The 17,769-nt window shown below is 43.6% G+C and overlaps 2 protein-coding genes across 2 annotated transcripts; one reads left to right on the top strand and one right to left on the bottom strand.

Moving 5' to 3' along the window:
• The first annotated feature begins 266 nt into the window (after window positions 1-266).
• Window positions 267-7,356, top strand: LOC118078408 (serine protease inhibitor 2.1-like). The gene is made up of 4 exons (XM_035102256.2): window positions 267-846; window positions 1,482-1,752; window positions 4,368-4,521; window positions 7,156-7,356. Exons 1-4 carry the CDS (start codon window positions 267-269, stop codon window positions 7,354-7,356), a joined length of 1,206 nt encoding a protein of 401 aa, XP_034958147.2.
• Window positions 7,357-13,673: 6,317 nt separating this feature from the next.
• On the bottom strand, window positions 13,674-17,183 carry LOC132593213 (serine protease inhibitor 2.1-like). The gene is made up of 4 exons (XM_060282911.1): window positions 16,595-17,183; window positions 15,775-16,045; window positions 15,426-15,576; window positions 13,674-13,877 (listed from the first exon to the last, which is right to left on the bottom strand). The coding sequence occupies exons 1-4, from the start codon at window positions 17,160-17,162 to the stop codon at window positions 13,674-13,676; spliced, it is 1,194 nt and encodes a 397-aa protein (XP_060138894.1). The 5' UTR covers window positions 17,163-17,183.
• Window positions 17,184-17,769: the final 586 nt, after the last annotated feature.

Genomic DNA, 17,769 nt, shown 5'->3' with positions numbered 1-17,769 from the left:
CTCCCCAAACTAGCACACCTTGCACTGGTGCTGGGGAAGGGAGGAGATCACACAAACCTGCTGGGGATGGTGGGTTGAATCACTGTATGCAGAGTGATTTATTTCTGTTACATGGGCCACACTCACAAATAAGGGTGTCTAATTCCCAATGAATTTTGCTTTTGATCAAAATGAATTCCTTTCAGTAGGTTTATAAAGGAGAGTGCTAACATATTCTGTGTTGTGTTGCATTTGGTTTGTTTGTTTTAAGCAAATCTCAAATCACAATGAAACCCGCCATCCAGTTCTCCTTGTTACTGATTGGCCTTCAAGTCCACAGTGGTCATGGAGGTAAAGATCCGCTTCAAGAAAAGCTAGCTTCCAGCATTGCTGACTTTGCATTTAAATTCTCCAGACAAGTAGCTTCACTCCAGAGTGGCAAAAATATTTTGTTCTCTCCTGTGAGTATCTCCATGGCTTTTTCAGCACTTGGCCTGGGTGCTAAGTCTAAAACCCAAAATCAGATCTACAGCGGACTTGGATTGAGGACAATTGACACAAGCGATATACATGCAGGATTTCAAAAGCTCCTCAAGGTGCTGACCAGTTCAAAAAAAGCAGGCAAGGTGAACATAGGGAATGTCCAGTACCTAACTAAGGGCATCAAAATAGCCACTAAGTACAATAAGGATCTCCAAAGTTTCTACAAATCTGAGATATTTGCTGTTGACTTCAAAGACAATGCAGTGGCTGAAAAGCAGATAAATGATTATGTGAAAGAGAAAACTCGTGGGAAAATAACCAAAATGGTTAGAAACTTAGCTCAAGACACTAGCATGTTTCTTGGGAACTATGTCTACTTCAAAGGTATGTTGAAGACATATAAGTAACAAATATTCAATGTTTTGAATTGCTTAATCACCTGAAGATAGCAGGAATGACAAACAAAGGAACATTTACTCTCTAAAGTACATAATTTGGCAGGCAATGGTGGAAAAGTTATCACTTTCAAATGGGTGACTTTAAAGTTGCATGTCTTGAATTGATTTTGTAATAGTATATTGCAGATCAATTTTTGAAAGTTTGTAAAGTATAAAAGAGTTGAAAGTTCCAAAATACATAAGTTCAATGCAATATTAGAGAAGGGCAAGGGTTGAGGGGAGGGGTGACAAAGCTATGTCCCTATAGATGTTCTGGGACTACATCTTCCACCATCCCTAACCAATGCCATGCCAGTTGGGGTATAACATCTGTAGGGCACCAAATTTCCTGTCCCTGGATGCTTCTACCAGACAGGAAACAGTGCCCCTCTACATTTTGGGCTGTGGGACCTTGCTTTCCCCTTTTTGTCTTTTCCTTTCTCTCTTCTAAAACTTCAAGGGTCTGCAGAATTGCACTTGGTAGTTTTTCTCCTTTGACTGCACTTGCCTGATGTGATGCGCTGCTTTCATGCTTGAAGGTTAATCCTCAAATAGGCAGTTACCTATTCTTTTTCTTCCAAGACAACTGGGAGAACCCTTTTGAAGCTCGTTTTACCTGGGAACAACCCTTTTTTGTCGATGAAAAGACAACTTTGAAAGTCAATATGATGCGCAAAACTGAGACTCTCAATTATCTCCACGATGAACGTCTGTCTTGCTGGTTAGTGGAACTTCCGTACAGAGGAGGTGCCGTCGCCTGGTTTGTTCTGCCAGACAAAGGGAAACGGAAGACAGTGGAGGATTCATTGGGGCAAAATACTCTGGCCAGGTGGAAAACAACTTTACTACGAGGGTAATCTTTCTCTCTCTGCCGTTTCTAAGTACCTCTGTAGTATTTATTGTGCACAAGAGTATGGAATGAAGGCATTCTTTTAAAACAAAGGAGAACATATGTGCAAAGGATTTTTACCGATACACCAGAAGACAACTCGGGGTGAAAATGATAAAGTTTTATTGAATATGGCTCCTTGCAGGATCTGCAGACCAAATTATACTTGGCTTAATCAAAATATAACGTATTTTTCACTCCATAGGACACACTGGACCATAAGACGCACCTCGTTCTTAGTGGAGGAAAACCAGGAAAAAAATTTTCCTGGTTTCCCTCCTCTAAAAGGCTGGGAGGGGGTGCTGGAGGGGGCAGCTCCCCCTGCCTTCCCCGCCCCCTTCAGACACCAGCTTTCTCTCTGAACGCGGGGGGAGGGGGAGGAGATGCTGCTGGTTGCTCCCCGCCAACCCCGTTCGCGAAAGCTGGCTTGTTTTTGCAAACAGAGTTGGGGAGCAACTAGCAGCATCCCTTCGCTGCCCCCCACTTCTCACTGAATGCGGCTGAGGTGCGGGGTAGTGGAGGAGATGCTTCATGGAGCAGGGATGGAGAGGCGGGCGGGCGGCGGGCGGCTCCCACTCCTTCCCTGCTCCCTGTCAAACATCTCCTCCCCGCTGGCTGCTCTTCCTCTCCCCCCCCCCCCCCCGGCACAACAGAAAGGGCTCCTTTTGGCCGCTTCTCCGTCTGTCCCTCCACCTTTGCTGCTGCCCGCCTCTGCAGCTCGCAAGAGATCGGAGCCTGCATTTGGGAGAGACACAGTGAAGTGCTGTGTCTCTCCCGACTGCAGGCTCTGATCCCTGCTCTTGTGAGGGGAAGAGGCGGGCAGCTGCAGAGCTGGACAGGGGGGTGGAGACGCAGCCAAAAGGAGTCCTTTCGGGCGCTCTTTCTCCGCTGCCCACCGCCTCTGACGCTGCCTGCCTCTGATGCTCTCAAGAGATCAGAGCCTGCATTCGGGAGAGACACAGCATCGAGCTGTGTCTCTCCCGACCTCAGGCTCCGATCCCTGCTCTTGCGAGTGGCAAATGCGGGCAGCTGCAGAGGCGGGGTGCTCCTTTTGGCCTCTAGGCTGCCCCCCGCCTCTGCAGCTGCCCGCAGCCTGTGGTTTGGAGAGGCACTGGCTCGGCGGCAGAGGCATCCCTCCGCTTGGACCGCAGCGGCATCCAAGGGATCCCACTGCCGGAGCCATGGCATTCACTCCATAGGACGCACGAGGTTTCCCTTTACTCCTGAGGAGGAAAAAAGTGTGTCCTATGGAGCGAAAAATACGGTAATCTGTGCAGAAAAGTTTCCCTAGCTGGGAGGAACCAGGTCACTCCCCACTCCTGTGCATGTTTGAGGGCATGGAGAAAAGTATTGGAAGTAATATTTCCTCCTTTCTCCAAGACCCTTGTGAACTAGACAAGTGAAGAGTGGCCCTGCTATCTCAGCATCTCCCCACCAATGTGCATGCCAAACCTAAAGGATGCCCCAATGGCCATATTCAAGGCAGCATCAGATGACCAAAGAGTCCTCTTAACCCAATACTGTCATACCTTGGATCCCAAACGCCTTGTGAATTGAACGTTTTGGCTCCCGAATGTTGCAAACCTTCTTTGGAACCCATACATCTGACATGACTTCTCCAGCTTCCGATTGGCTGCAGGAGCTTCCTGCAGCCAATCAGAAGCTGTGCCTTGGTTTCTGAACATTTTGGAAGTCGAACGGACTTCTGGAACGAAATCCGATCGACTTCTGAGGTACCACTGTACTGCCTCAGCTATTTACCCCTCATCTCCTGATTCGTCTTTCCTGCCCAGACTAAAAGTCAATTAAAGCAATCAGAGGCATTGCCAAGCACATGTGTCTCAGTAGTATGAAGTAGCAAAAAATGAGGAGTCTGGTGCCCCCCCACCCCAAGATTCCTCCTCAGCTCCTAAACTTGCAGGTAGAAAATCCACAGTGCATAGGGAGGGAGGTCCTTCCCAAGGAGAAAGAAACTGAGGTTCCTTTCCAGAGAAACATGGGCTTGGCAGATTTACCCCTGCTTGATTTTGGGAGGGACATAGTATGATTCATATGATTCATAAGCTCACAATGATCCTTTAAGAAGTCATTCTGCTTCCACTCTTGATATCAGCAAATAAATGCAGACCACAATCAAAACTATTGTAGCAGGAAAAAACCTGAAATGCCCGCCTTTAAATGTATGCAAATCTGAAACGCCAAATGCCACATGCATACTCTCCAACATTTCTCTGATGAAAATAAGGATGTCCTATTCTGTTGTTGTTGTTGTTGTTGCTGCTGCTGCTGCTGCTGCTGTTTCTACACTGCCCATTAAACATTTAAAAAACTTCCCTATACAGGGCTGCCTTCAGATATCTTCTAAAGGTTGTATCTCCTCGGCTCAGGGGTTGCATAACTCCATACCCTCCAACATCTCTCCAGTGAAAATAGGGACATCCTAAGGAAAAGTGGGACATCCCGGGATCAAATCAGAAACCTGGCCAGCTTCTGTAAATCTGGAAAATATGGACACATGTTCGCAAAATAAAACTCCTTATTGCCTATTGTTTTAATGTTTTTGTTCTCTTGTTTCCTAGAGAAGTTAGCCTGCACCTTCCAAAATTTTTAATGTCTACATCCTATGATCTCAAAGATTTGCTGTCCAGAATGGGTATTGAAAGAGTCTTTACCAACAAGGCTGACCTATCGGGAATTACCGGTACTGGAAATCGCAACCTGGTGGTTTCCGCAGTACGTACATAAATGTGGTCAAAATAGACTCATGTATTTTGAGTAGCTTGTGGGCATGAGGCTTTTGCAACATCAAGCTAAGGTAAAGAGGTGCATCTTCAGCATCCACTGGGCGATGTACTGTATAATGAAGGTGCCAGACACACCTCTGTGCGGAGGGAGTCCCACATCTTAGGGGCTGCCACAGAGAATGCCCTCTCTCAGGCCACACAAACATGCATGCACAAACTGCTCAGGTGGAAGAATGACCAAGAAGGCCCTCTTCTGCTGGTCACAGCACATAAGACCATCTATAGGGAAGGAGGCAGTCTTTCAATTGGGGCCCGAGTCATTTAGGGCTTTAAACACTAACAAGAGCACCTTGGATTAGGCCCAGAAATGGCAGCCACCACAGCTGTTTTAAAACAGGGGTTTTAGAAGATCTAAATGGAAATCCAGCCAGTCCTCTGCTGCTGCATTTTGGACCAACTGCAGTTGCTCAGTCATCTTCTAGGGCAGTCCCAATCTGGAGATTAGCAGAGGTGGATACATGGGTGCCAAGCATTGTGGACTGTTCCTTTATTTCATCATTATTGTTTTATATTGTTTTAAGGTGTTGTTTCTAGCTACAAAGCTGTTTTCATTGCTTCTAAATTCATTTTACATTGGCATGTTGTGTATGCTTTAATTCATTTATGACATTAGCAGCTGCAGTATATTTGTTACCAGGGCAGTCTTGAGCAGGTCGGGCGCCCTGGCGCTGAGGGGCAGAGATCGCTCTGGCGCCCCCGCCCTCGCAGGGCACAGCATGGTTTCCACGCAGCTTTGCTGCGTGGCGCCCTGGCGCACCGCGCCACCGGGGGTCTACCTAGAGCCGGCCCTATTTGTTACTCACGCCACAGTGCAGCCACAATAAAAGTAAAGGTACCGCTGACCGTTAGGGCCAGTCACGAACTCGCTCTATAGGCCGAGGGAGCCTGCGATTGCATGACGAAGCTCCCAGAAATCCCCCTAAATAACTCACAACTCACACAATATTTTAGGTTTGGGTTTTTTGGCATTGTTTTGGCCACAACTTTATTTAAAATACAATTTTAATTCTGAGTGTTGGCTTAGGCTTTTGTTAATCCATCTGTCCACTCTAAGGGACAGGACCATTTCCATCTGACCCATGTTGGGTCAGGATCATTCCATCTGCCCGGCTTGGGGCAGGACCAATTCCATCTGACCCAATTTGGGACAGGACCATTTCCATCTGACCCTCTTTGGGTCAGGGCCAGCTCTGACTTACCTATGTGTAGGTAAGTCAAGTAAACACCCCAAGGGAGTGGAGGTACTGTTCACAGACATTCTCCCCTCGACCCAGGAATGTTCCCCAAGGCTCGGCTCTGTAATGGCCGCATCATCCTTGCCTATGGCAGGATGAATGGAATAGAGTCCCTGAGCCCCAGGATTCCTTTAACGGAATACTTCTATGAAGAGCAAAATAGGGGGGTAGGCAATTTAATGCCATGCCCCTCCTATAACCAATTTATTAACCAAAGCCTAACAGCCAACCTAACAAGTTGTGACAATTTGCTAAGCAGTAGGCAAAAACCAAATGGCAACAGCCAATCAGCCAAGTGGCAAAATTCCTACTGGGCCCCTGAATACAGGCGACCCCTTGAAAGGCAAAGCAGTGTCAGGCTAAAACCTATAGAAACAGCGGCGGGTGGGTGGGAGATTCGAAGGCTTGCTGAGAGTGAGCTGGAAACGAAAGTAGCTGGGCTTAAGTAGGAGTCACCTGTCAACCACCACCTGTACACGCCCCCATGACTCAGCCTAACTACAGCCCACCCCCTCCCAGATTTCTTTTGAGCTCTTCCGCAATCCCCATTACACTCTATGGAGTGTAATGGGCTTTGTCCGCAGACTGCTTCTAGGTCATGTGGCCAGCATGACTAAGCTGCTTCCGGCGAACCAGAGCAGCGCACGGAAATGCCGTTTACCTTCCTGCCAGAGCGGTACCTATTTATCTACTTGCACTTTGATGTGCTTTTGAACTGCTAGGCGGGCAGGAGCTGGAACCAAGCAATGGGAGCTCACCCCGTTGCGAGGATTTGAACCGCCGACCTTCTGATCGGCAAGCCCTAGACTCTGTAGTTAAGACCACAGTGCCACCCGCATCCCCAGCCACAGTAGTTTCGTGCTGAATTTCTGTAGCTAAGACAAGGTTCTCTAATGCAACACAGTTTTGTCTGTGTGCATGCAGTTTCCATCAGTAAAACTCCTAGTCTGGAAAACTGTTTCAGTTTAAAGCGTTGTAAATTTAAGCAGGGAAAACAGGTAGAGAAAGACAGGACTCCACATCGCCAACTGGTGGCACAATGTTATATTGCACATACAACACATATAAATCACTTGCTGAGTCCCCAGACTAATTAATAGCATAATTGTAGAGCTGGAAGGGAACCTAAGGGTCATCTGGTGCAGGAATCATAGCCAATTCCTAACACACACACCCCCATGAGCCTTTTTGCCAATATGCAAATTCATGCACTAGTGTGAGAGCAGAAACAACTGTGCCCTTTTAAAAATCTGTGTCTCTCTCTTCATCTGTGGTTCTGTGGGAGGATGTGATGGTTTCCAACAATATATATTTTCCCTCCTCTGCAGGCTTCTCACAAGGCTGTCTTGGATGTTAATGAAAGAGGGACGGAGGCAGCTGCAGTCAGCTTTGGAAGTCAGACGACTGGAGCTTATCCCAAAGCTCCTGTTCTACTCAAATTTGACAGGCCGTTCTTTCTCTTCATATGGGCACCAGAGGACGGGGTAATGCTTTTCATGGGGAAAATAGTGAACCCACTTCAAGCATGAACACCAAGGGAACATCCATTTGCTATTTCAGATCTGTAACGTGATTTATGCCTTCAAAAGGAACATAGAAAGTCAATTGCTGAATCTTACAGAAATACCAGCATGTTAAAAATGAAGACTCCCTAAGGCTTTGTAGATAAGATGGGGACTGTCAGCTGCTATAGCATATGTGTGATGCATTTCAATCCATTAAACAAGGCACCTATACAAAATGTTCTCCCTTCCTGCTGATGATGTAGCTGTCATGTTGTTGAAACTTGTGAATTACATTCTGGCACTATTTCAACTGTTTAGGCAACTGCTCCACTTAATTCCTGGCTGCAAAATAAATATAACCAAATAATGCCAGATTTGATTTGATTTCATGTACATTGACTTGAGACAATACAATAAAAGAATATATGCTAAATCATATGGAGGGATTAGCTTGTTATTATTGCTGTCTTTTTTGTTGTCATAAAAGTTTATTAAATGAGACATCAACATCTTTAGAGTGCTGAGCATTGCTACCAGTTGACGTGGCTAGATAAAATATCTGTGATTATGAAGAATCTACTTCTTCTTTTTTCAAAATAATAATAATGGAAAGAAAATACATCAATAACAAAGAATAATATAAGGGGGGGAGAAGAAAAAGGGGGGAAATGCAAAGAAAAGTAGACAGTAAAAGAATAAAGAAAAGTATAATATTTCAATATAATAAACACTATTTTACAAAATAATAGTAATAATAGACTTCCATCACTCTCACAACACTTCCTTTCACATTTCATATTTTATCTTTGAGATAATAGGATGTAGACATTATCTGGAGTACTGTGTCCAGTTCTGGGCACCACAGTTCAAGAAGGATACTGACAAGCTGGAACATGTCCAGACGATGGCAACCAAAATGGTCAAAGGCCTGGAAACAATGCCTTATGAGGAACGGCTTAGGGAGCTGGGTATGTTTAGTCTGGAGAAGAGAAGGTTAAGGGGTGATATGATAGCCATGTTCAAATATATAAAAGGATGTCATATAGAGGAGGGAGAAAGATTGTTTTCTGCTGCTCCAGAGAAGCGGACACGGAGCAATGGATTCAAACTACAAGAAAGAAGATTCCACCTAAACATTAGGAAGAACTTCCCGACAGTAAGAGCTGTTCGACAGTGGAATTTGCTACCAAGGAGTGTGGTGGAGTCTTCTTCTTTGGACGTCTTTAAGCAGAGGCATATGTCAAGAATGCTTTGATGGTGTTTCCTGCTTGGCAGGGGGTTGGACTGGATGGCCCTTGTGGTCTCTTCCAACTCTATGATTCTATGATCTATATATATATCACCTTGCCCATGAATGGTAGATTTGAGACTGTATATGCATATATGTATATATATATAATGTTTCCCCTTTTCCATTCGCAAGGTCATTCTAGACACAGCCAAATGTTTACATTAGAACCTTGTCTTTCTAAATAATCATTCAAGCACTTCCATTCCATCTTGACTGTATTCATTGGCTTTAGTTCCAAATATTTACATAATCTACATAACCATTCTTCTTTAGTCGGTACCTGGTTACCCTTCCAGTACTTAGCCACCAGGATTCTCGCCACTGATGTCACGTACAGAAAGAATTTAGTGTTTTCTCTAGGAATATCACTATTCAATATTCCCAAAACATATGTTTCTGGTCTTTTGCTATGTGAAGTTCTTAGTAACTTTTTTATTTCTTCATGGATCATGTCCCAGAATATTCTGATCTCTGGACATGCCCACCACATATGGTAGAAGGTTCCAATCTGCTTTGTGCATTTCCAACACTTATTACTAAGCGATTTGTTCATTTTAGCCAATCTCTGCGGTGTTAAATACCACCTATGGTGCATTTTCAGGGAGTTTTCTCTTATTAAATAACATGCTGTAAAATTTATATTTTTGTCCTTTCCCCCCCACTCTTTATATTCAATTACATAACCTAACCCCTTCATGGATCAATGCCTTGTCGTGGCGAAGGGGCTTGAATAACTCAGAGAAGCTATGAGCTATGCCATGCAGGGCCACCCAAGATGGACAGGTCATAGTTGAGAGTTTTGACTAAACGTGATCCACCTGGAGAAGGAACTGGCAAGCCACTCCAGTATCCCTGCCAAGAAAACTCCATGGACGAAGACAACAGGTATATAAAAGTTATGACGCTGGAAGATGAGCCTCTCAGGTCGGAAGGTGTCCAACATGCTATTGAGGAAGAGCGGAGGACAAGTACAAGTAGATTCAGAGCTGATGAAGTGGCTGGGCCAAAGCCGAAAGGTCGCTCAGTTGCGGATATGCCTGGAAGCGAAAGGAAAGTCTGATGCTGTAAAGAAAAATATTGCATAGGAACCTGGAATGTAAGAACCATGGATGGAGGTAAGCTGGATGTGGTAAAAAAATGAGATGACAAGAATAAATATTGACATCCTGGGCATCAGTGAACTAAAATGGAAGGGAATGGGCGAATTCAGTTCGGATGACTATCATATCTACTACTGTGGGCAAGAATCCCGTAGAAGAAATGGAGTGGTCCTCATAGTCAACAAAAGAGTGGCAAAAGCTGTAATGGGATGCAATCTCAAATATGACAGAATGATCTCGATACGAGTCCAAGGCAGACCTTTTAACATCACAGTAATCCAAGTTTATGCACCAACTACCGGTGCTGAAGAAAGTGAAATTGACCAATTCAATGAAGACCTACAACACCTTCTAGAAATGACACCAAAGAAGGATGTTCTTCTCATTACAGGGGATTGGAATGCTAAAGTAGGGAATCAAGAGATAAAAGGAACAACTGGCAAGTTTGGCCTTGGAGTTCAAAATGAAGCAGGGCAAAGGCTAATAGAGTTCTGTCAAGAGAACAAGCTGGTCATCACAAACACTCTCTTCCAACAACACAAGAGACGACTCTACACATGGATATCACCAAATGGGCAGCATCGAAATCAGATTGATTATATTCTCTGCAGCCAAAGATGGAGAAGCTCTATACAGTCAGCAAAAACAAGACCTGGAGCTGACTGTAACTCAGATCATCAGCTTCTTATAGCAAAATTCCAGCTTAAACTGAAGAAAGTAGGAAAAACCACTGGGCCAGTAAGATACAATCTAAATCAAATCCCTTATGAATACACAGTGGAAGTGAGGAACAGGTTTAAGGATTTAGATTTGGTGGACAGAGTGCCTGAAGAACTATGGATGGAGGCTCGTAACATTATACAGGAGGCAGCAACGAAAACCATCCCAAGGAAAAGGAAATGCAAGAAAGCAAAATGGCTGTCCAACGAGGCCTTACAAATAGCGGAGGAGAGGAGGCAAGCAAAATGCAAGGGAGATAGGGAAAGATACAGGAAACTGAATACAGATTTCCAAAAAACAGCAAGGAGAGACAAGAGGGTCTTCTTAAATGAGCAATGCAAAGAAATAGAGGAAAACAATAGAATGGGGAAAACCAGAGATCTGTTCAAGAAAATTGGAGATATGAAAGGAACATTTCGTACAAAGATTACCATAATAAAGCACAAAAGTGGTAAGGACCTAACAGAAGCAGAAGACATCAAGAAGAGGTGGCAAGAATACACAGAGGAATTATACCAGAAAGATATGGAGGTCTCGTACACCCCAGGTAATGTGGTTGCTGACCTTGAGCCAGACATCTTGGAGAGTGAAGTCAAATGGGCCTTAGAAAGCACTGCTAATAACAAGGCCAGTGGAAGTGATGATATTCCAGCTGAACTATTTAAAATTTTAAAAGATGATGCTGTTAAGGTGCAACACCCAATATGCCAGCAAGTTTGGAAAACTCAGCAATGGCCAGAGGATTGGAGAAGATCAGTCTACATCCCAATCCCAAAGAAGGGCAGTGCCAAAGAATGCTCCAACTACCGCACAATTGCTCTCATTTCACACGCTAGCAAGGTTATGCTTAAAATTCTACAAGGCAGGCTTAGGCAGTATGTGGACCGAGAACTCCCAGAAGTGCAAGCTGGATTTCGAAAGGGCATAGGAACCAGAGACCAAATAGCAAACATGCGCTGGATTATGGAGAAAGCTAGAGAGTTCCAGAAAAACGTCTACTTCTGCTTCATTGACTATGCAAAAGCCTTTGACTGTGTCGACCACAGCAAACTATGGCAAGTTCTTAAAGAAATGGGAGTGCCTGATCACCTCATCTGTCTCCTGAGAAATCTCTATGTGGGACAAGAAGCTACAGTTAGAACTGGATATGGAAAAACTGATTGGTTCAAAATTGGGAAAGGAGTACAACAAGGTTGTATATTGTCTCCCTGCTTATTTAACTTATATGCAGAATTCATCATGCGAAAGGCTGGACTAGATGAATCCCAAGACGGAATTAAGATTGCCGGAAGAAATATCAACAACCTCAGATATGCAGATGACACAACCTTGATGGCAGAAAGTGAGGAGGAATTAAAGAACCTTTTAATGAGGGTGAAAGAGGAGAGCGCAAAATATGGTCTGAAGCTCAACATCAAAAAAACCAAGATCAAGGCCACTGGTCCCATCACCTCCTGGCAAATAGAAGGGGAAGAAATGGAGGCAGTGAGAGATTTTCTTTGGCTCCTTGATCACTGCAGATGGTGACAGCAGTCACGAAATTAAAAGACGCCTGCTTCTTGGCAGAAAAGCAATGACAAACCTAGACAGCATCTTAAAAAGCAGAGACATCACCTTGCCTACAAAGGTCCGTACAGTTAAAGAAATGGTTTTCCCAATAGTGATGTATGGAAGTGAGAGCTGGACCATAAAGAAGGCTGATCACCAAAGAATTGATGCTTTTGAATTATGGTGCTGGAGGAGACTCTTGAGAGTCCCATGGACTGCAAGAAGATCAAACCTATCCATTCTTAAGGAAATCAGCCCTGAGTGCTCCCTAGAAGGACAGATCGTGAAGTTGAGGCTCCAATACTTTGGCCACCTCATGAGAAGAGAAGAATCCTTGGAAAAGACCCTGATGTTGGGAAAGATTGAGGGCACTAGGAGAAGGGGACGACAGAGGACGAGATGGTTGGACAGTGTTCTCGAAGCTAGGAACATGAGTTTGACCAAACTGCGGGAGGCAGTTCAAGACAGGAATGCCTGGCGTGCTATGGTCCATGGGGTCACGAAGAGTCGGACACGACTAAACGACTAAACAACAACAACATAACCTAAGTCCTCCTCCTATCTTCTTATGGTCTTTCCCTTTCCCTCTTTTTCTATTTAAGCATTCTGTAACAGCTTTTACATTTTGGAGAGACACTTTTGGTTGTTCTGTAAAACCTCCTTCTCTAAGGTGGATGAATACCAGAGGCTGGGAATCGCAGATGGACAGAGTAATGCTGCTCTTATGCCCTTTCGTCTGTTAAACTAAAAGTAATAATAATAATAATAATAATAATAATAATAATAATAATTTATTATTTATAACCCACCCATCTGGCCGGGTTCCCCCAGCCACTCTGGGCGGCTTCCAACAAAATATTAAAATTCAGAAATCCATCAAACATTAAAAGCTTCCCTAAACAGGGCTGCCTTAAGATGCCTTCTAAAGGTCTGGTAATTGTTATTCTCTTTGACCTCTGGTGGGAGGGCATTTCACAGGGTGGGTGCCACTACCAAGAAGGCCCTCTGTCTGGTTCCCTGTAACTTGGCTTCTCGTAGTGAGGGAACCACCAGAAGGTCCTCGGCGCTGGATCTCACTGTCCGGGCAGAATGATGGGGGTGGAGACGCTCCTTCAGGTATACAGGACCGAAAGCAATCTACTATCTGATTAGATTTATTTTGCAGTCAAGAGATTAAGCTGGAGAGTTAAATAAGTGATTGTTCGGTAATTCACAGTGTTCGGTAAAAGAAAGTACAGATTTGAAATAGAGACATGTTTGATAAGAGAACAAGAACATATATTTAAAGAAGATTGGGAAATGTTTCTTGAATATATGGGGGCAATTGTGTACACCTGAAAACATTGGCAGCATTAAGATAAGATGTAAAATATGCAGGGATTTATGTTATGCAAAATGAACCATGGAAAGAGAAGAAGGGAAGACATTGATATTTTAAGGTTGTTTAAATGAATATTCTAAATTGCAAAACAGAAAATTTCATAAAAGTTTCATAAACAATGAAATAGAGACACATTTTACAATTATCTTTATTGTACATGCAGTTTGCTGTTGGTGTCATAGTCATCCTTAAAAACTACTACTGGTTATGGCGCTTTCTTCTGTCGAACAAAGGGGGGACGTCCTCTTTCATCACTAAGATTCAGAAGAAATTGGAAACTTCTGACTGGTCCCCCTGATGTTCATTTTTGAACAGGATTCATTACTTTCCCCATGAAAAGCATGGGACCATCATTTGGTGCCAATATGGTGAGAAAGAATGGCCTGTTAAATTTGAGTACAACAGGAAAAGAGCTACTAGCAGATCCGGTTTTCACGTTTAAAGTGGTCACTGCAGCTGCCTCACTACCTTCTTCATGTATATCCAGGACAGCCTCATGGATAGCCTGCACAGGGAGGAAGGAAGATATATTCATTTTTTGAAACCATGACAGCCTCCAACATATCACAGATGAAAAGGGAAACACATTTATAATCCTCCTATCCTCATTCCAAGAATCATTTTTCAGTGCTTTCCCCACCATCACAAACACACACAAAGAAAAAACCACAACAGGGGGTTGGGTTGGAGGACTCTTTGTGTCCCTTCCAACTCTACCATTCTATGAGTCTGTGAATTATTCTGGGAGTTTTACTGGTGGGGCAACTGCATGCACACAAACCCAATTGCTTTGCCTTTGAGAATTTTGCTTTGGTTAGGGAAATGCAGCACTAAGTTCCAGCACATCTGAAAGACGACTCATGTCCCAGTGTTGTGGAGAAGAGCAAAGCAAAGCAGCCAATCAAAAGATAGTCCAGACTGGAAGTTCTTTAAGACAGGCAGAACCAAGTCACTCCATTCTCCTGTGCATAAAGGTAAAGAGACCCCTGACCATTAGGTCCAGTTGCGGACGACTCTGGGGATGCGGCATTCATCTCACTTTACTGGCCGAAGGAGCCGGCGTACAGCTTCCAGGTCATGTGGCCAGCATGACTAAGCCCCTTCTGGTGAACCAGAGCAGCCCACAGTGCCACCTGCGTCCCTTTCTCCTCTGCATATTCACATGCATGCCAATCCTCAAGTGCACATACAATGACTCAATGAAAGACGGCATAAGGTGGACCAAGAGTTCCCTTCACCCAGTACTGCCTAGGTTATCTACCCCACTGTCTCTTGAGTTGTCTTTCCTGCCCACACTAAGACAATTAAATGAATTAAAAAACCACTGCAGTCCAACCAATTACTCCCAATCATATGAAGTTCTGTAAAAGGCTAGTCCACAACCTCCCAAGGAAGTCCATTCCAGTATAATTTTTAATTATAATTTTTATGTATTTTTAATCTTTTGTGAGAAGCCACCTAGAGCGGGGTGCCAATAATAAATTATGATTATGATTATGATTCATTTCCAGATCAAGGGATGTGGTGGACGCTCCTTCCATGGAGACTTATAAAGAGAGATTGGATGGCCATCAGTCATTGATGGTTTAGCTGAGATTCCTGCATTGCAGGGGGTTGGATTAGATGACCCTCGGGCCCCCTTCCAGCTCTACAATTCTATGACCCTCCTTGTTTTTATGATTGCATGTAGTTTTTATGATTGCATGTAGTTTTTATGTAAACTATTTTTAATGTTGTGTTTCAGTGCTGTAGCACACCCTGGAACCTTACAGTGCTGGGTGGGTAAAATAAATAAATGAATATATAAAAAATAAACAAATGCATTTTATTAATTTCAACGTGTCAGCTCTGAGTGGTACTAACACTGCATACAACCCTATGCAATTGGCTACTATGGCAAAGAGGCAGAGAGTCCCCTGAGACAGCAAGAGAATGTGGAAAGGTCCAGGGGCTGATTCTCAATGCTTAGAAGTAAATTTGTCAGTAACTTAACACTTTTAAAAGCCTGATCTCATACCATAAAATACCCAAGGCATGATATCTACACACGTACTTTGTCAATAATCAGGCGTCTACTTTTAGTAATTCCAGATAGATCAGCATTGCTGCTAAACACATCAGTAATGCCCAGCCCAGGAAGCACATTGTTGAGATTATAGGATGCAGACATCGAGAATTTTGGAAGGGACAGATGAATTTCATCCCTAAAAGAGAATAAGAACATTAAATCATCAGCAATGAAGAGATTTATAACACTCAGCAATATACTGCATTTGCAGGGTCAGATCTTCATACACTTAAAGAGAGGTATTTTACCGTTTTAAAACAGATGCCATCATTCCATACTCTAATAAATACTAACTACTACAGAGGCATTTAAACACAGCAGAGGAAAGCCTTACCACTCTATTAAAGATGTTCTCCATTTGGACAACGTTTCCTCCCCCATAGCATCCTCCACTTTCTTCAGTTTGCCTTCATCTGGCAGAATGAACCAGGCAACAGCACCTCCTTTGTGAGGAAGTTCAACTACCCAGCAGGACAAAGCTTTATCGTGGAAATATCTGTAACGCTCAGTATTTCTCATCATGTCAACCTTCACAGTTTTTCCTTCATCAATAAAAAAATCTTCTTTATGGGTTAATTTAGGGTCAAAGGGATATTCCCAGTCACCTAAGAAGAAAAAGGAGTGTCAACTGCCTGCTGCAAAATTCACCTTCAGCCATGTGCATGAAAGGAGTATGTTGAATCAGGAGAGTGCAGAAAAAGGAGTAAGATTGCCAAGGGTAAGTCAACATGTTGTTGATGTTTCAGAAGATAGCAAGGGAGAGAAGAAATGGGGATAGTGGGGTCCCACAGGCCAAAACATGGACTGTGTCAAGTGGAACTGCTTCCTGTGTGGTTCATAAGCATCCAGGGGAAGGGATCTTGATGTTGCTGGACGTCACCACCATCAGTATCAGCCAGCATGGCCAATTGTCAGGGATGGTGGGAGGTGCAGCCCAAGAACATCTGGAAGCCTTCAGGTTAGCTACTTCAGCCTCAACCCCTATCTTTCACTAATTCTGCATTAAATGCTACATCTTTTAGAACTTTCAACTAAATTGTTGGTTCCACTGCAGAAACACTTTTGTTTTGAAGGTATAAGTTATTCCTGCCAGTTTTAGCTGATTGAAAAATACAAAGCATTAAATATTTGTAACTTATCTTTCTTTAACATACCTTTGAAGTAGATATAGTTCACAAGAACCATGGTGGCTGCAGGATCTAAGCCTGCAACTGCTTTAGAAATTTTCCCATGGGTTTTCTTGTTCACATAATCATTTATCTGCTTTTCAGCCACAGAGGATTGTTCAAAGTTAAAGCTCTCTGTTTTGTACAAACTTTTGACACCCTCTGAAAACTTAGGAATAATTTGGTGTGACTTTTTTATCCACAAGGCATTTCCTATGTCTATCTGAGCTCCAGGACTCTTCAGCATCTGAATGAGCTGTTTAAATTCTTTATGGATCTTGCTTGTGTCAATTGAAGTCAATCCAAGTCCTTTGTAAATTTGATTTTGGGTGTTGGATTTAGCACCCATGCCAATCATTGAAAATGCCATGGAGATACTCAGAGGAGAGAAGAAGATATTTTTGCCACTCTGGAGTGAAGCTACTTGTCTGGATAATTTAAATGCAAAGTCAGCAATGCTGGTAGCTAGCTTTTCTTGAAGTGGATCTTTATCTCCATGGCCATTGTGGACTTGAAGGACAATCAGTAACAAGGAGAACTGGATGGCGGGTTTCATTGCACTTTGAGATTTCCTAAACACACACACACAAACAAAACAACAGCATATATTAGCACTCTTCTATGGAAACCTACTCAAAAGAATTATTTTTGTTCTAGAGTAAAATTTATTGGGAATGTGTCATTCTCATTTGTTGACTGTGTCCTAGTTTTACACAACACTAGCTCTTTTCCATAGGCTTCCTACTCTAGGAATTTATCTCCTGAGTTGTACGTTCTGCCAGGATTTGGATCCCAGCAGACATGGGGAGCTTACTGTGCCCTTATTGGTCAGAATTACTTTGATCAAATGATTCAATAAATGGGTATTACTTACTGTCCCTTCACACATCTGCATAACTTGCTTTGACTGTTTGGGGCTTCCTTTCGCTCATCATCCTTCCCAGTGATGCTGCCCAACATCCTCAGCAGGATTGCCTTGCATTCTCCCTTCCACAGCACTATTGAAAGAGTGTCCTGAGCTGCTTCACCCACTCAGGCAGAGGGTATACAGCCTCACCAGGGCCTTGTGCTCCTGGAACAGCAGCCTTTTAGAGTCAGCCACTTCTGCAAGGGGTCAGGTGGCCTGATGTTAACCTGTATGTCTCCCCATTCACACTCACTGT

This window comes from Zootoca vivipara, chromosome 1 (genome assembly GCF_963506605.1).
Source record: "Zootoca vivipara chromosome 1, rZooViv1.1, whole genome shotgun sequence".
Classification (NCBI taxonomy): domain Eukaryota; kingdom Metazoa; phylum Chordata; class Lepidosauria; order Squamata; family Lacertidae; genus Zootoca; species Zootoca vivipara.
The sequence above is the reverse complement of the archived record's forward strand: the minus strand, read 5'-3'. Positions and strand labels throughout refer to the sequence as shown.